At 41.3% G+C, this 19,373-nt stretch overlaps 2 protein-coding genes across 2 annotated transcripts; both read left to right on the top strand.

Annotated features, from left to right (window-relative positions):
- The first annotated feature begins 1,944 nt into the window (after nucleotides 1–1,944).
- On the top strand, nucleotides 1,945–7,048 carry LOC134648959 (uncharacterized). The gene is made up of 10 exons (XM_063503991.1): nucleotides 1,945–2,049; nucleotides 2,473–2,718; nucleotides 3,525–3,702; nucleotides 3,781–3,927; nucleotides 4,139–4,311; nucleotides 4,485–4,628; nucleotides 5,012–5,182; nucleotides 5,453–5,563; nucleotides 6,218–6,406; nucleotides 6,835–7,048. The coding sequence occupies exons 1-10, from the start codon at nucleotides 2,004–2,006 to the stop codon at nucleotides 7,008–7,010; spliced, it is 1,581 nt and encodes a 526-aa protein (XP_063360061.1). The 5' UTR covers nucleotides 1,945–2,003; the 3' UTR covers nucleotides 7,011–7,048.
- Nucleotides 7,049–8,665: 1,617 nt separating this feature from the next.
- Nucleotides 8,666–18,130, top strand: LOC134652683 (trypsin, alkaline C-like). Its single transcript, XM_063507849.1, has 4 exons — nucleotides 8,666–8,783; nucleotides 15,744–15,918; nucleotides 17,174–17,429; nucleotides 17,771–18,130. Exons 1-4 carry the CDS (start codon nucleotides 8,735–8,737, stop codon nucleotides 18,065–18,067), a joined length of 777 nt encoding a protein of 258 aa, XP_063363919.1. The 5' UTR covers nucleotides 8,666–8,734; the 3' UTR covers nucleotides 18,068–18,130.
- Nucleotides 18,131–19,373: the final 1,243 nt, after the last annotated feature.

Genomic DNA, 19,373 nt, shown 5'->3' on the forward strand with positions numbered 1-19,373 from the left:
TACTACGAGTACAGTACTTCAGGTTTGTCAAGCGTGTATGTCAACGACCGGGGTGTAGACACTGTAGACTAATGAGAGGTAAACGAAGGGCATGATGGATCTCACAAAGCCATCGTGAGATAATCGGTACGTGACCGCTCAAACGACCGATAAGTAGATTATATTCGATTCGATTTTATTAAATTCGAAGTAGATTATAATTGTATTTTTATACTTATTAACCTATGATAAAGGTATGTCCTTCCATATCGGGCAAATATATTATTTGTACAGGTTATGTGGACTTCCATAGGAATATTTCAACTAATGAGAGCCCATGGTCATCCCATGGTATAGGTATCCGCCAAGAATCCTACATATAGGTACGCTTCTGCTTCTGTCCGCGTACGTCTGCGTAAAATGATGATTTTCGTGATAAAATCTACCCTAAATACATATAATACTTATATGTGACGTTATCTATGAAAAGGGACCTTATTGTCGATGGCGCTTACGGTATTATAAACGATGCTCCGATATAAATATAATGCTGCGCGACGCTGAGCGGCGTAAGCGCCATCGAAAATAAGGTCCCTTTTCATAGATAATGCCCTAATGGGAAGAGAAGGTATATATGGGGCTAATGCCATAGACCTTCTCTTCCCTGGGACTAAAACTATTTTCATACCAAATTTCATCTAAATCGGTTCAGCAGTTTAAGTGTGAAGAGTAAAAAAAAGAGTTACTTTCGCGTTTATAATATCATGGACTGGTTAGCCTTGGCTGCCTGTGACTGATTTGCATTTGTTTTTAATCTATATACGTATATATAAACGTGAAAGACCTGACTGACTGACTGACTTAAATCAACGCACAGCCCAAACCTCTGGGACTAGAAAGTCCAAATTTGGCAAGTAGATTCCTTATAAGGTTATTAGAATACATGAAAAGTAATTTCAGCTTTTTTTAAAATTCATCCCCTAAAAGGTTTAAGAAGGGGTTGAAAGTTGGTAGAGAAATCAAATTTTATTTAAAGCTAGGAACTTCAAACTTCGTAAATAGGTACTTAGGTAGTAGGTTTTACTAAATAGTGGACTTGAAAATATGCTGGAGGTTGAGAGGGATTATATCGAGACCAATTTTATTCAGTTAGGGGCTTGAAACTTCGTAGCCAGATTGTGTATAATATGTAATTAACAAATGATTAACAGTCCCTACTGCTATCTTTTGCTGCATAATGTTCTAAGCTAATGTAGAATATGTAACCACCAATATACAAATCCACGCGTACGAAGTCGCGGGCAACAGCTAGTGTATTCATAAATAATATATATGTAATATTAATAAGTAAGAAAATATGTCAATTAAAATAGAGTCCCAAAACTAGGTTATCTTCTACTAGAAAATCACCACATAACTTCTTTACCAACCGGCTGCGTTAAGTGTAATACATATTACCAATAACACTCTGCTATTACCTATTAAGAAATACAACCTTCCATTGATATAACAAACCCTAAATATGTAATTTAAGGAAATCGGCCATATAATGCGTTTGTTTTGACAATTGTTGAAATTCCAAACTAAGTGTTGGTCTTCAGCTCTACATTTTTTACACACAGGTCTGCGATATTCTAACTAGAAAATAATAAGGATCGTATTTATTTATGGAGAATCATTGAAATAATGTATTTTATTAGAAGACCAACAGTAATGAAGGATCCACTTATGCATAAAAATATTAAAAATCATCATGACTTGGTAATATGTAATAGTATTAAGTGCGTCCAAAATTTTATCTGACTCTAATTCTCCTCTTATTTATCAGTAAATGTGTTTTTTGCCGTTTTGGATATTTGTGTTAGGTACTTGCAGTAAATACGTACCTAAGCTAAATCGCTCCACGCTCCGCTTTCGCTAGCACTGAGCCCAGAGCCTAAGATTGTTTGCTAAGCTATAATTGTTTGTTATAAAACTGTCAGCTTTGAATTCGACGTGCCAGTCAGTAGTCAAACTACAACAAAATGCGGTGCTTCATACTTCTGTGCGCGGCTGCGTTCTTCAACAATGGTAAGTTTACAGCCGGTGTTCAATTCAGTCCAAACCAAACAAAGATAGTTTCTTGTGACGTCTATCATGTCGTGTCGTATACTTAAATAGCTGAAAGTTGAAGTTATCATCTTTTGTGGTGTCCAGATTTGTCAAAGCGAGGTTCACTTACTTAATTCTATTTTTTATCAAATTTTACCTTAACAGCTCATACTTGTTGGGAAAAATCGTATTTTGCCAACTTGAAATTTTTTTGTGCAAACTTTTTGATATAAGAAGTTAGTAAAGAAACAAAAAGTTAATATAGAGTCATTTGTTTTTAAACGGTTTTATAGCTACTATGGTCCAAAGTTGTATAAATACCACACACACAGTCCGTCTTTAAAAAAATGTTCACGTGTAAAAAAACCATCTTTGTTCTTTTATTGCACAATTTATTTTCAGCTAACGCCCAGAACCAGATCTGGGAGTTAAACAGCGGCCTAACCGACCTGGTCGTCGGCCCGGACTCCGTCCACTGCCAGCTCACCGACCCCTCTGGCCACATCGCCTTCGACGACTTCGGGCCGTGCAGGGTCAACATCGACCGGGTGACGGAGCGGCACAGTGGGGTGTGGACCATGAGCATAATTCAGCAGACTAATGTGTTGGCTGTACAGCAAAGTTTTACTGTACAGGTTACTTCTCCAGGTTAGTGTATTACCTGACCAGTCCTCGTGCATTAGGTATTATATCATCTTCACCGTTGCAAGGTCAACAACTGACCATGACCTAACCAAAATAGCCTTGAATGACATTCAAAGTTCAAACACAAAGTTGTGTTTGAACTTTGAATGTCATTCAGGCAATGCCTAGGTCACTTCTGCTGGTCCAGTATGGTACCTACTAACAGTACTAACCTATAAATTAAAGGATACCTATCTATTGTATATATCCCACCTAATGGTCTGAATGACCTTTACGATATTGACAATAATATTATTGTCAGCATGATTAGGTACTTCCGTCATTTTCTAAAGCAATTTCGATTCCTGATTGCGATCTGATACCATTTTGTATGTGAAATTAGCAAAATTGGTACAACATAAAATGAAGGTCACGATCATGATAATTGCGTGGTATTAATTATGTTTAGAATAATAAATGGGAATCAACGCGCACTGCACAAGAAACCCAATAATAGGTCTTCTTTAAAACTGCGAATATTTTAGCATAAATAGTCCAATAAAATGATCATAGAGTGCATACAGAAGTCCCTTGGCGTTGGCTCTCTAAGTGTAAGGCCTGAGTGGACGCTCGAAGCGGAGCGTTCGGCGGTGCGTGCAGCGTGGCGTCGGGGTCACAAGTGATTTGAGCAGCGTGCACTAAGGCCGCTCCTATACGCTTGCATTTGTTTAACATGCACGCCGCACGCCCCGCTCCGCTGCACGCCCAACTTGAGCGGCCACTCAGGCCTTACACTAAGGTTGTTTAACTTGGAATTAATTTTCCAGAAGCTGCAGACTCCAAGCCCACGGTATCAACGAGCGTGGAGCAAGACAAGCCTCTAATAAAGCTGACGTGCTCCATGGTGAGCGCTGAGGTGATCACAGCCTGCGTGTTTAGAGATCCCTCTGGTCGCGTGCTACAGGCTCGCCAAGGCGTCTCTGAGGACCGATACACCTTTATTGAAAGGTATGTGTTTCTACAATGAGTCTACTAATATTAAAGCTTTCATCAGACAAAGTTTGAGTGCTAGACGATGTAAACAAGCGTGCACCAGCAGAAGCTTCTAGTGAAGCTGACCTGGTCGATGATGAGCGCTGATGTGGTCACAGCCTGTGTATTTAGAGTCCGTTCTGGTCGGTTACTACAGGCTCGCCAGGGCGTCTCTGAGGACCGATACAGCTTCATTGAAAGGTGTGCGTTTCTACGATCTGCTAACTAATGTTGGAAAGGATTCATTAAAAAGACAAAACAGAATTAAACGAGCAGTAATAACTATTTGTTGTCGAGCTAGAGGGTTCCCATAGGTAATTTAGTTTCTTTCGTTTCAAATTGTTCTAGTTTGTTACATAATATTCATTCCCTACTATCGCTTATTTACTAGGTACTTGTAATGTTTTCTTAGCTCTACATCCGGCGTGCAAAGTTGCGGCATAGAGATCAACGGACCCCTGACTTCAGACCTGGGCCTGTGGCGCTGTGACCTCCAAACCACTTCTGATACCTACTTCGGCCATCTCTCCGTGCTGTGCCCCTGGGCCATGCAAGACCCTGAAATAGCGGCGTCTGTCATCTCAGGTCGGTCTTTAAGGAATTTACATTTCAGTTTATTTACTTCTGTATATTGCGTAGAATATCTAGATACTCTAGATGACTACGACTGACTAATAATTGTGATACAAGGAAGTGTCTAGATCTAGAAATACACATATTTATTATTTGGCTGATAAATCTTTTTCTTCTTCTTATAGTTCCCACTCTGACCAGCCAGACCAAGGATCAGGTGGTGGGGATCAGTGAGGGAGACAGTGTGACTATGTCCTGCTCGATCCAGACTGCCATACGTTATTGCTATTTCCGAGCGAGAAACGGAACGATCTTCAATGTAAGGCCTGGTAAGTATTTTACTAAGTACCTACTCTTACACAAATTTATTTATTTTTTATTGATAAACATGTTTACATGACTTTACAGCTAAACCAATGCGTCACGAAACTTAGACTAACAGCAATAATACTTATACCTACTTATAAATAGAATTATCGTGTGTATTGTACCGTTATTCCGTGTACCTAGTGCATGATAATAAACGACTTACGTTATCTATGCGAATAAGAATCAGGTGCAACGTATGTAGTTTCAAGTAACTTAGCCACAGTATTTTTGCGGCCCTCCTACAGAATTTAAGAAAAAATTTCAGAATGACCTATGTAGTGTACATCACCATTATCACCGTAGATATTTGGGATTGTGTCACATCTATAACCTCTTGCTTTAGGTATGACTTCTCCTTCCATGGAGTACGTCGGAGCCGGTCTGGAGGCGGGAGAGTGCGGCGTGCGCTTCCCATCGCTGCTAGCTACCGATAGCGGCACTTGGAGCTGCCACGTTGGCTTCCCAGACAGCAGCCAGGATGAACAGCGCGTGCAGTTTTCCATTCATGTGGAAGGTATAGTTCTCTCTCCTGGCTCTTTTTCCATGATGGAGAACAATTACTTGATATGATCCTGTGACCTTCCTTTCAGAGAAACGTTTTCTATGTGACAACTACTCGTACAGGTTGAAAATTTGGGTGTACATTTTTGCGTTATAATAGTGTAATTTACTATAACAATTGTCACTAGCTCGTTCGGTAGGAACGTTGTCAGATACTTTGAACTGTAGGTATACCTATAGTGACTGCAAAACATTCAAGTGCTAAAGTTATTATTCATTTCAGAGCCGATATCCGCTAGCCAGTTCGTGGAAGGCAACGAGTTGGTGGTAGAGGGAATAGTCAATGGAAATCCTGTGCTTGACTACTGCAGATTCGTCCGCATTGACGGACAAGGTATGTTATGGTAGACTAATGATAAGCAAAAGTAATATAATTCTTACGTCGCCGTCGCATCGCCGGCGTTGTGTTGTATTGAATTGTGAACAGAAAGTGTACTTACCTATACTAAAATTGCACGACTTGATTCAACCTTCTCTGTTTGTTTTATAAGGAATTTGCCTCTTCATATGTTTTGCGGATTCCTTAGAAAACTAATTCGCTTGACGTCTGCTTTCCCTGATACTCAAATACGATATAGGCGATCTAATTAAAACGCTATATTCAATTGAATCGCTACTTCGACCATAGAGAAATATAGTAAGACGAGAGTGCTCACTCCATATAATTACATCAGTTTTGGTACCAAAAAGACTATTATTTTCATAGTCGACATCTAGCATCGAGTAGCGGAATTATCAGTACCTACTGCTACTTGACAATAGATTGTAGCACCGACCGGAAAGCTCAACAACATAAGACTTTCCGGTCGGTGCTACATCTATTGTCAAGTAGCAGTACTGATAATTCCGCTACTCGATGCTAGATGTCGACTATGAAAATAATAGTCTTTTTGGTACCAAAACTGATGTATGGCGTGAGCAATATTGTATTTTTTTCTCTATGCTTCGACAGAACTGTAACTCATTCTCATAATCTTCTTACTTCCAGGATTCACTTCTGAGAATGTACCAGCCGGCTACACCGACAGCAGTTCTCTCAGCCAGGGCCATTGCAGGATCCGCGTGGCGGCGCCTACGATCCTTGAACACCACCCCTGGATCGTAGTGGCCAAGGTCCAAGGCCAGGACACGGAGCTGGCTAAGTCCACCGACCATACTATCGAGATGCACCCACCAGGTAAATAATGTCACTCTGAGGACGTGATATATTGCTATTTCAACCGCAGTTCTCTCGGCCAGGCTTGCAAGATGCGCTGGGTATCACCTACGGTCCTAGAGCACAACCCCTGGACCGTAGTGGTCAAGGTCCGAGGTCAGAACAATGAGCTAGCCCATGCAGTCTACCGACTACCCTAAGATCGAGATGCCTCCTCAAGGCCAGATATATAGGTGTCACTCTGAGAACGTGATAGATTATTACTTCGACCGCAGTTATCTAACCATTAAACTTTTCAGACTTAGCATACAATTTATGGAACGTTAACGGGGACAGACGGTTTACTGCAACCGATGAATCGACCCTAAAACATACACCAAGCCACTTAGCAGTCTCTTATAGACTGTATTAGCCATGACTCATTGATCAATATACCTTCCTCGTTCCAGACGGCCCCGTGACTTGGTGGATATACGTGGTGCTGGCCGTGACGCTGGTGGCGCTGGTGGCCGCGTTCGCATTCAAACGCAACCGCCGCTGGGCCGCCGAGACCGCCGCTGGCGTCCGCGACAGCTTCAGGAAGAACAAATACCCTGAGCAGGAGAAGCCGCACCTACCAGCTTAATCATATCTGAATAGACCCGGCATCAGAAAGAGTAAACTGACAGCAGAGCTGTGAGCGTGATTTCATAAGATAATTAGGACGTCATTTAGGAAAAACGATCCAATCAAAAAAAAATTGTCAAAGTATTCAAACTTTGTGTTAAATAGAAAAGTCATTCATTTAAATGACAAGTTTTAGAGGATGGATTCTTGTCATTAAATTACGCGCGTTAGTATTTCATGATGCAACGCGGTGTCACCGTATATAAATACAGACCTAGTATATTTAATTCGACTTCAAGCAGACTTAGTGACTCCATGCCTTCTTAATCATATGTTTAAAGTAAAAGTTTATAACTAAATATGTATTAGGGATGCTTAAAAATATTTACAAACTGCTGTCAGATTACTCTTCTTACTTTTGGATATTTCTCTTCAAAGCTCAAAACTTTCATAACTCGAAATAAGATATAACCTCATTAAGACAGAGTAACCAACGAACAGCCGGCTCAAATTTCTCTGCCACTTTTTATGTATGTTTTTGTTTATTTAACTGTGATAATATATATGTAAATAAATTATTTCACCAGAAAACTATTTTGTATAAGTACTTACTACAAATCCTTGGTTCTAAAGTGTAAGTGTACCTAAGTAAAATAAATGAAACTTATTATTATTATCGTATGGCTTTATTGAAAAATAAAAATCAAATTTACAAGGGTTAACAATATGCGTACATCTATCTATAGCTTAATATCCAGGTTTGACAGCTAAACCCTGGCATCCGTAGTTATTGCATGCAGATCTTTCATGCCTCCCGAAAAACGTCTCCTGGGGCATTCTTTCACTATGTGCGTAGTTGTTTGGTGCGTAGTTGATAAATGAAACTAAATAGGGTAGTATACCTAATAACCAATCAAATCTGCTATAAATAGGCTATGGTGCATAGATATCATATATTATGTAGATAAATTAAATGTTTTCACCACACCAACTCGGAAAGGCTTGCACTTCAAAAACTGATAGCAAAGTTGCATTTTATTCACATGTTAGTCAAAGTAATCAAATGCAAATGTTGAGTTGATTTCTTATGTTTGCTGGTAGAATTGACTTTTAAATGATGATTTTGGATGATAAATATTTAATAACATTTATTTGGATATGGTTGGTGTGGTGAAAAATTTTGTGTTTCACTCGGGGGCAAATTTTGTTTAACCCTCGTGCTTTGAAACCCTCGCAACGCTCAAGATTCCATTTTTCGTACCACTCGCTACGCTCGTGGTTCTATTTTGGAATCTTTCGCTTGTTCGGGTATCAATATTAGCACGAGCGGTTAAACAACAACTTTGCCCCCTTGTAAAACAAATAACTATTTCACAGCCATCACAGCGCTAGGATACAATAGGTAGCTTTATCGCTAAAACACCATTTTTTTCCCGACAACTTAGTAATATATAAGTATATAGATTGTATGTCGCTGATACATTGTGGATAACTGCATACATACCTACGTAGGTATCGAAAAGCGACTTTCTTACAATTTCCATGATAGATGGCTGTATAAACGCATTCAACGTTCCGACAAACAACGTTCCTTGTATTATTTCTGATTAGATATTAGATTAAACTTGCTTTGCGGAACACTCAATAAAGCACTCCAGTTATTGAATATTATGATACAAATAGTCAAAGACAAGCAGCGTACAGGCATTGTTACATTTGACTCGGGACTGACTGACGGACAAGATGTTTCCACGTATTATTTTTACCATCATTTTCCTGGGGTTGAGCTCTGGTTTGTACCGTTGTTTTTATAAGTTACAATAGGTACTTAACGGAAAAACCTTCGTTCTTTTTTGCTAATTACTCACTGAAAAATCATTGTAGCGGCGATATATATTGAGAGGTCAAACTTACATAAATCCAGAAGCGCCTTGGCGGACCGCGTGGTGGTCTATGTATGGTGATTTGGAAATCCTCTGCTTTTATCGACAGCTGCATATATCCATGAGGGGCACTGGGTCACTGAGTACTTTCTGGTTGATTTTCACGTAAATTGCAGCGACAGAACTCGAGATATGAATTATTTTAACCGGAGCGCGGAGCGATCGCAGCCATTTCGATTCAACGGCAGGAGAAGTTTTTTTTATCTTCGCTAGGTGGCGCGGTCATAGGTCGCGCCGGAAGTAAGGGCTTTGAGATAAATGTAGTTGCCAACTCAAAAACATCTCGCTAACATACATGAAAATATATTCTATCCTAATTGTGTTGCTTTGTATGTAAGAAAAAATACCTATCTAAATATGCATAGAAATTAATTAATACTAATCTGTTCCTCGACGGAACATGCCGCTCACCTTAAAAGCACGTAGTGACTTTTAAAAGTAACGTTACGAAAGTTTAGAAAGATAAGAAACCTATACCTAACTTAAATGCTAACATTAAGAGTCGTAACGATAGTAGGAATTATTCTAAAGGTAAAGGACAGACCTTAACTACGGGTCGTTTGAACAACGTGTTCCCACTTTTTAAAGTTACGACGCGAATAACTTGATCAGTGCCCGGATGGACAGCATGAACGCGTGCGAGTTTCCACTGTAACGGCGGCAAGTGGTCATCGCAAACTACAACAACAGTGCCTTCACGGATGGCGGGACCGCGATCTTGAAGCCACTTTGTACTCTGTTGCAGTTGATGGAGATATTCGCGACTCCATCGACGCCAGAAATGCTGGACAGCTTGCTGTACCCAGCGCCAACGCGTAAGACGACTAGGGTTTTCGTCAATCAAGGAAACGTCCGGTAGGGCCGTTAAGGGCTCTCCGATTAAGAAATGAGCCGGCGTAAGGGGCAACAGATCAGAAGAGTCCGAACTTAGCACGCACAGCGGCCGACTGTTCAGTACCGCTTCAATTTGACAGGTCAGCGTGTGCATAGAATCATATGTTTGCGTTTGTGTACCAATTACGCGGTATAAATGGGTTTTGAAACTCTTAACAGCCGCTTCGAATAGTCCACCGAAATGGCTAGCATACGGTGGCTGAAAATGCCAAGTTAATCCTTGTTCTAAGGTTTGTTGGTTGAGAGCGCTCATGACCGAATCGTTACGTAAGAACGCGTATAATTCTTTAAGGTAATTATTACAACCAACAAAGTTACGTCCGCAATCGGTATATATGTCTGTACAATATCCTCGGCGGGACGTGAAACGACGCAACGCGGCTAAAAAACCTTCCGTAGAAAGTTCGGAAACTAACTCAAGATGTACAGCTTTAACACTCATACATACGAAAACCGCAACATAACATTTTATTATTTTTGCATTACGAACTTTATTAGCGCGAACGTAGAATGGCCCACAAAAATCGCACGAGGTTTTACTAAATACGCGCGCGGGGCGCAAGCGAACCGAGGGAAGCATGCCCATGCGAGGTTGCACGCGAGTAGGTCGTGCGCGGAAACATGGAATACACCGATGCACGCGCAGACGCACAATATCGCGACCCGAAATGATCCAATATCGCTGTAAGAGCGAGTTTTGCACGCACTGCGGACCGGCATGCAATTCGTGTATATGAACATCGTCAATGATAAGATTTGTAAGAGGATGTCGTTTAGGTAAAATTAATTGATGTTTTGACTCATAAGGTAAAAACGATTTATGAATGCGTCCGCCGACGCGTAATAATCCCTCACTATCTATAATAGGCGCGAGACGCCGCAAACGTAAGGAAGGGGATTTACTTGACGAAATATTTTTAAAGTCGTCGTCGAACACTTGTTGTTGCGTAATCAATATGAGTCGCTTTAATGCAAAGTGGTACTCTGGTACGGTGATGTACTCCGGGAGCGTTTGTTTATGTTTTCTACATTTATTATAGAAACGAAATATCAATGCCGTGACGCGAACTAATTTACCTAGCGACGAAAATCGCGTAATAAGAGTATCATCGTCCGGGGAAGTAGGTAGTGTGGACACACATGCACAATTAACATTTGTCGATTCATTTTTATTGCGTTTTTCCTCAGTTGTGTTTACTACCGGTTTTTGTATAGGCCAGGAGTCGTGACTTTGTTGGAGCCATGTAGGACCATGGAGCCACAAGTCATTTTGTACGAGCGCGGCGGGCAGCAGACCGCGCGACGCCGGGTCAGCGCTGTTGTCAGCTGACGGGACGTGACGCCAGCAGCTCGCCGGGACACGGGACAAAATCTCACTGGTGCGGTTAGAGACAAACGTTTTCCATTCGTGCGGGGGTGACTTAAGCCACGCGAGCGCGACGGAACTATCTGACCACGCGTACACTTGATCGGGGCGAATGCGATCACCGTAAATAGGCATTACTCGTTCTATCAATTTTGAGAGGATCACGCATCCCATTAATTCCATTTTCGGGATAGTAAGGCAAATCCGAAGAGGTGCTACGCGGGTTCGAGCTATGACTAAATAAGTTTGAACCTTACCGGTATTGTCCGTAAGACGTATATAAACACATGCGGCATATGCAATTTGGCTTGCGTCTGCAAATCCGTGAATTTCGATTGAATCGAAGTCGTCAATATTAAAAATATGACGAGGAAATGAAATTTGAGATAAGAGCGGGAGCTCGCCAACAAAACTCGTCCATGAGTTAACTATATCGATAGGGGCTTCGGCGTCCCAGGGAACCTTTGCTAACCATAGCAATTGAATTAGATGTTTGGCAAACAATGTTACCGGAGATAATAACCCGAGTGGGTCGTAAATTTTTGCAATTTCCGAGAGAATTGCCCGCTTCGTACAGGCCTTAGAAGTACTTTGTACTTTGAAACTAAATGAGTCTGATCCCGGATTCCATTGAAGTCCAAGGACTTTGACCCCTTTGTCATTTTCCATTTCGGCAAAATGAACATTATCGCGCCGCTCACCATGAGAATCTGGGGATCGCGTACCAGCGAGAATAGCGGGCGAGTTACTTTGCCATTTACGTAATTCGAACCCGGCCGTGGCACAAATACCTATCAGCTCCTGCTGCAGAGCGAGGGCCTCGGCTATGGTATCTGCACCGGTCACCACATCGTCGACAAAGACGTCATTTAGTAAGACTGGTGAGGCGAGTGGGAAACGCTCAGCTTCATCATGAGCTAGCTGTTTGATTGTGCGTAATGCGAGATAGGGGGAACTACTTACACCGAATGTAACGGTACGAAGCCTATAGTCGCGCAGAGGCTCCTCGGGCGATTGACGCCAAAGGATGCGCTGAAAGTCCCTATCACTTTCACGCACAAGAATATTGCGATACATCTGTTTGATGTCGGAACAAAATGCAATGTTATGCACTCTGAACTTTAGAAGAACGTCAACGATGTCTAAGTGTAACTTAGGACCCGTCAACAAGGTGTCGTTCAAGGAGTGTCCACTTGTCGTGCGACACCCAGCATCATATACTACGCGTGTGCGTGTAGTTTCGGAAATTTTTGACACAGAATGGTGGGGTAGGTAATAACTCGCGCCAGTGGGGGGGTTATCGTCCGCGAGCTCCATGTGGTTGAGATCCACGTACTCCTGGAGGCACGCGTGATAATCCGCCTTCAACTGGGGGTTACGTTCTAGACGGTATTCCAATTTATGGAATCGTGCTAGAGAAATTTGCCGAGACTCGCCGAGCGGCGGTGCGTCGGGCTTGAATGGCAGAGCGACTACGTATCGCCCTGTGTCGTCGCGCTTATGCGTCTTTTGAAAAAAGGATTCGCATAGCTTTTCTTCGGGAGTGTAACTCCGCAACTCTGGTACTGACTCCAGCTCCCAAAACTTCTGAAGATTGTCGTTGTCGAACGACGTAAAACAAGTATGGCGTGGAGTCGAAACATTGGAAGTAAAGTTCACTTTACCTCCTAGCAAATAACCAAACACACTATTAATTGCGGTGGGCGTTCCAGGTTTACCCCTGACAATGCCATCGCGAACAATATCCATGAAGATATCCTCGCCTAGTATCATATCAACCGGCTGAGGTTTATGAAATTCAGGGTCGGCCAAAGCGAGGCCCTGCAAATGAGGCCAATCAGCGAGAGGTGCTAGTGGTACACTAGGCATTTGGCGGGTTAACTTCGCCAGAATAGAAGCCTCTAACGGAATAATCGGACTTTGTTTGCCCTTAGGCGAAATTGAGCACACGAAGGTACCCCTAGGTTCCAGCGGCAAGTCGCCGACACCGACCAAAGGCTCGCTATCGTGATGTCGCGGTAAATTAAGTCGTTGCATACACGATTCTGTAATTAGAGCTGCTTGTGAACCCCCATCTATCATACAGCGAATAGTAGCAATTTTATTGCCTTCGTAATAAAGGTCAACCAACGCTGTTGACAATAGAACCGTGCTAGGCCGTTTACCTACATTACCTAAACTCTGTTCGTTTACGCCGTGAACTGCAGACGGGCTGCTAGGGCCGGGCTGCTCCGTAAGAGCGAGCGAGACGGCAACTGATTCCGCAGCTTCATTGATAGCCGGTCGCGGAATGTTTGATTCTAAATGAATTAACGTATGGTGTCTTTTATTGCACTTACGACACTTAAAACTTGATTTACAATTCCTTAAGTCGTGCCCGGGGCATAAACAATTGTAACATACATTATTTGTTTGAACAAATGCAAATCTATCTTGGATTGATAAGTCTAGAAACTCCAAACATTTATTAAGTGAGTGCATTCCTTTACACTTCAAGCAAGATCGAACCTTATTTGTATCGTTGTAAGGTCGACTTTGGGCTGACGCCGTACTTGTTGCAAAAACACGCTTGGGTGTTATTTGATTTGAATTTAAATTTGGGTTATTTTTACTACTTAAGGAATTGTTTCGAGTGGACTGTGTATTGGAAACTGAAATCATCTGTTCCGCGGAAAGTTCGCGTTCGAGGAAAGCAATTAGGCCTTGAACTTTAGGTATTTCGCCCGGGTTGGTTAAGGAACGTTCATATTCTTTTCGGGTATTAACGGGAATCTTACGTAACAATAAATTTAACAGAACGAAGTCCCATTCCTTAACCGGAAAGTCCATTACTTCCAGAGCCTTTATGTTTTCATGATAAACATTTAGTAAATTTCTCATAGCAACAGCTGATCGCGCGGAACAAATATCTATATCGAACAACTTATCCAGATGTTGTGATGCGATAATGCGTTTATTGTCATAACGAGACTTTAGAATATCGAGCGCAATTGCATAATTACTTTCCGTTATGGGAATTGATTTAATTAAATTATGTGGCTCGTTTTTAACGGAAAGGAGCAAATACCTAAACTTCTCCGCATCCGTGTAGGCATTGTTATTGTGTACCAGCGATTGAAATAAATCGAAAAAGGCAGGCCAACCAGTCGGTTCACCGTGATATTCGGGAAGCGATAATTTGGGTAAATTTCGACGATCGTTGCTAAGCGTATCGTTGGGGGTAAGTACGCGGCTCGCGCGACGCCTTTCTACGTCTACCTCCTTTAGATTATTTAGATGTGTAACTATCGCGTAATACAAGTCGTTAAAATCGTTACGAATCTTAATATTGGCTTCTTTGTTGAAGCTTTGCAATTTAATTAACGCTTTTTCGATTTTAGTTTGAATCTTAGTAAACTTTCGCTGATGCACTGTTAAATCTGTTGTTCGTGAACGGAATTGATCTGTATTTGTCGCTGCGAACTGTAATGTTCTCTTTAATTCGTCGAGAATTAGATCTCGTTCGAATATGTCTTGTGTAATACACGATGTGTCGGCTTCAGCATTGCCGTCTGTAGGGTTTGGGACCATTTTGCGAGACAAAGATGGCGGAAATGACAATACTAAATTGAACTACAAACGTGTCTAAATGAAAAACTGGGTACGAAATACCGCAAATTACAAAAGCAACACAACCAGAGAAAGAAAGATCCGGATCGAACGGATCAAAAAACTATGTAGCGGCGATATATATTGAGAGGTCAAACTTACATAAATCCAGAAGCGCCTTGGCGGACCGCGTGGTGGTCTATGTATGGTGATTTGGAAATCCTCTGCTTTTATCGACAGCTGCATATATCCATGAGGGGCACTGGGTCACTGAGTACTTTCTGGTTGATTTTCACGTAAATTGCAGCGACAGAACTCGAGATATGAATTATTTTAACCGGAGCGCGGAGCGATCGCAGCCATTTCGATTCAACGGCAGGAGAAGTTTTTTTTATCTTCGCTAGGTGGCGCGGTCATAGGTCGCGCCGGAAGTAAGGGCTTTGAGATAAATGTAGTTGCCAACTCAAAAACATCTCGCTAACATACATGAAAATATATTCTATCCTAATTGTGTTGCTTTGTATGTAAGAAAAAATACCTATCTAAATATGCATAGAAATTAATTAATACTAATCTGTTCCTCGACGGAACAATCATAAATAAAATATGATTACGGTGTAAGTATATTTCAGGATATTCAACATGCTAATACATTTTTAGTAAATATTAGTAATATTACTCAACTACTCGATTACACAGTGCTTTTGATTGATGTTTGATAATAAGCGACATTTACCGCCTGGGCAAATTTGAACGGTTTCACGGTAGGTAGGTAAAGTATGTAAAAGTAAGTTTGCTTTTCAATATTCATGATATTAGATTGTGATTCTATTCAGAAGTATTAATAAATTATTTTATGATACAGGTAGTGCCTAAAAATTAGAAATCTAAAATATTGGACCGAGCATTTACTAAAATCTACACTGACGTCACTAACGCGTTGTTTCACGATCGCGTTTAGGTGCCATCATCCAGCCACGCGTATCTTCAAACTCCTCGGCGGCGATTCAGCGTTTCCCGTTCACCGCCGCCATCTTGTACGGTCCGACCGGGTATTTCCGGCAGGTGTGCGGCGGGTCAGTGCTCACCACCACTGCCGTACTATCGGCTGCCAGCTGTTTGGATAACCAGGGAAGGTAAGTAACAATAACGCTGTTAATCTGAGGTGCCATCATCCAAACACGCTTAGCCTCCAACTCCTTGTCGGCGGCGCCAATACCATTATAGCATTTCGTTAGGTAGATAGATAGATAGATAAAATCTTTATTCAACCACAACTTACATGTTTTGTGACACAATAAATAATAACAAGAGACAAAAAGAAAGTTGACAAGAGACAAAAAGCGGCCAAGTGCGAGTCGGACTCGCCCATGAAGGGTTCCGTATTTAGGCGATTTATGACGTATAAAAAAAAACTACTTACTAGATCTCGTTCAAACCAATTTTCGGTGGAAGTTTACATGGTAATGTACATCATATATTTTTTTTAGTTTTATCATTCTCTTATTTTAGAAGTTACAGGGGGGGGACACACATTTTACCACTTTGGAAGTGTCTCTCGCGCAAACTATTCAGTTTAGAAAAAAATGATATTAGAAACCTCAATATCATTTTTGAAGACCTATCCATAGATACCCCACACGTATGGGTTTGATGAAAAAAAAATTTTTGAGTTTCAGTTCAAAGTATGGGGAACCCCAAAAATTTATTGTTTTTTTTTTATTTTTGTGTGAAAATCTTAATGCGGTTCATAGAATACATCTACTTACCAAGTTTCAACAGTATAGTTCTTATAGTTTCGGAGAAAAGTGGCTGTGACATACGGACGGACAGACAGACGGACAGACAGACAGACAGACATGACGAATCTATAAGGGTTCCGTTTTTTGCCATTTGGCTACGGAACCCTAAAAAGAAGAAGGCAACATACAATTTGACACTAATAGCAGTAATAGCAATTTACATATTTATTTTACATAAGTAGAGGGTCATGTGTTGTGGTAAAGAATAGGCGCTGACTCAGCATAGATACTGCGGAGACCGCAGCGCTGATCTTCCGTCAGAATCTTAAATAAACCTACAGTAATGAACGACTAGTGCATCGCCAGTCGATGTATATATGAAATACGTATATATTTATATATATGTATTTGTATATTTGTATTTGTAGATACTATAAATATTTAAAAAAAATAGAATTTACATAATATGTGTCGCGTAACGGTGTGGGTACAAACAAAGTATGACGCATAAGTTTAGTACTTGTACTTATCTCGGATACAAGAAGTATAAGTATTCCGTTACTCTTTCAAAAATTTACTTAGGTACACCTCCTTAAAACGTTAGCTAAGTGTCTACCTTGAGGAATGCTTGACGTCCACGTATTTTCAGGCCAAACCCAGTATCACAATACCGTGTCCGCGTGGGCTCGGCCCAGGCCAACGCAGGCGGTTCCGTCGTCTCCGTACGCCTGGTCACCCTCCACCCGACCTACAACTACCGAACTCTGCAGGCGGACATTGCTGTGCTGCGGGTAGCCACGCTGACGTACTCAGCAGCTGTGCAGCCAGTCGCTGTAGCTGGGGCCAACTATAACGTGACAGATAACGATTCTGTGTTGGTGATAGGATGGGGACAGAATCAGAGTGTAAGTTTCTCTTACCGATATCGCTATAGGTACCTACTCGTAGCCGAGGCCAAGGTATTACGTGTGGAACAACGGTACGGCTGGCGATAGGTTACATAGGTCGTAACCGGTCGTGATATGTTAAACTAAATTAAATGATTAGGTTACTTTAAAAAATCAATGATAATTATAGATTTGATCAACAGGCAGTTTCTGAAAGAAAGATAATTTTGTTCATTCATTGAATTACTTACTATTACATAGCTGTTTGGCTTTCAAGCTTGATGTATAAATATCTGTGTAGGACAGCCATCTGCGACGTCAAGATCAGACTAGCTTTCAATGCGCTCTTAATATTCCAGGTGTCCGCAGAACTCCGAAACACTCTCCGCTACGTGCAGCAGAATGTCGTCAACCACTCGTACTGCAAAGCCCTACTAGGCTACGAAGGGCTAAACGTGACTGAAGGCATGTTGTGCACGGGACGTGCGAACGGGGAGTTCTGCGGCTCGGACTACGGCGGGCCGGTCGTGCATGCTGCGAACAACGTGCTGGTGGGCGTGGCTGCGTACAGCTACCGCTGCGGGGAGAGGCGCTACCCCAGCGTGAGCACCAGGGTCTCGGCCTATACTCACTGGATTGTTAATGCGGCCAAGTGATTTGATAGAATTTTAGATCAATGATTTTACACGGATTTGAAAATAAAATGTGGCTTTATTGGGTTTTGATTTGATTTTATTCACCTTTTATACATACCACTAATTAGATAATTACCATATCCTGTTTTTGATACATACCTATATACCTATATTTTGTTAGGTGGGTTTTTACAAAGGACTTACAACCATAAAAAACTGCTAACTGCGGCTGGTTAGGTACTTGAAGATCTAACAACAGGCCATAAATAAACGTAAGTCTTACGCGATTAAGTCCCGTGTTATAGTTATAAAACTGCCGTATTCGAACTTCAAGATATTCACAAGAGACGACACGTACTAGATCCATTCTAACGTTATAGTTTAGATTTCAACTAGTTCTCTTTTGCAGCGCAATTCCGGCAACCAATGTCACTTTTACGATAGATCGTGTTAGATATCTATTAGATGTGAATTAGATCTCTAAGTAATATCTTGTGGAAATCGTTCAAGAGTATCTCCAGAATCGCGGAAATGACAAATTTGACAGGTTAGATTTTAAACATATCGTTATCGTATCTTGGCGATGTCTAAAAGATGTCTAATAGATGTCTATTACAAAATCCGAATCGGGCCCAAAGTGTCTAACAACACATTGAAACAATTAGCTGAAAAAACTGTAAGCAAACTGAACTTAACGAATAAATCCATTTTTGCTCTCCTGAGCAAAAATAACTCAACAACCCATTTTGCAACAAGTCATAGTCCGCAAGCCCCATTTTTTGTGTAAGTAGTAAAATAATGTGTTAAGTTAATGTGTGTAATTTGTTATGCATAATTTCTTCCGGTGCCTACTAACAGACAATACAAAGACAACCTAGAACCCGTCGAAGTTATTCTCGAAATATTGTAGAGCTCCAATAAGAAAGCATTTTTGTAAATTCATACCATAATAAGTAGATAAATATGGACTTGATAGTTTTTAACGACTTCTTATGATATCAAGACGACTTTACGGTTTTATTTAATTGTTTTAAGAGGAATTAAGAGGAATTTCCTCCCGCAGGCGGCTGTGGAACGAGCTCCCTGTCGAGGTTTTCCCGAGGGCCTACAGGGTTCTTCAAAAAGGTCGGCAATGTAACAACTTTGAAGTTGCATGCGTCCATAGGCTACGGTTGCTGTTCACCATCAGGCGGGCCGTATGCTTGTTTCCCACTGACGTGGTATCAAAAAATATTACATTTAAGAGCCTACATTCCAATAACAACCTTAAAATGCGAAGGTCTGAAGTTCGAGTAAATTCTCTGCTCAGATTCAGACGATTATAGCA

The sequence above is a fragment of the Cydia amplana genome, chromosome 1, assembly GCF_948474715.1.
Source record: "Cydia amplana chromosome 1, ilCydAmpl1.1, whole genome shotgun sequence".
Taxonomy (NCBI): Eukaryota; Metazoa; Arthropoda; class Insecta; order Lepidoptera; family Tortricidae; genus Cydia; species Cydia amplana.

Coding starts and splice junctions, on each gene's coding strand:
- LOC134648959 (XM_063503991.1), top strand. CDS start 2,004: ATGCGGTGCTTCATACTTCTGTGCGCGGCTGCGTTCTTCAACAATG. Junction 2,719..3,524: donor TGTACAGGTTACTTCTCCAG/GTTAGTGTATTA, acceptor ATTTTCCAGAAG/CTGCAGACTCCAAGCCCACG. Junction 4,629..5,011: donor GATCTTCAATGTAAGGCCTG/GTAAGTATTTTA, acceptor CTCTTGCTTTAG/GTATGACTTCTCCTTCCATG.
- LOC134652683 (XM_063507849.1), top strand. CDS start 8,735: ATGTTTCCACGTATTATTTTTACCATCATTTTCCTGGGGTTGAGCTCT. Junction 15,919..17,173: donor TGTTTGGATAACCAGGGAAG/GTAAGTAACAAT, acceptor ACGTATTTTCAG/GCCAAACCCAGTATCACAAT. Junction 17,430..17,770: donor GATGGGGACAGAATCAGAGT/GTAAGTTTCTCT, acceptor TTAATATTCCAG/GTGTCCGCAGAACTCCGAAA.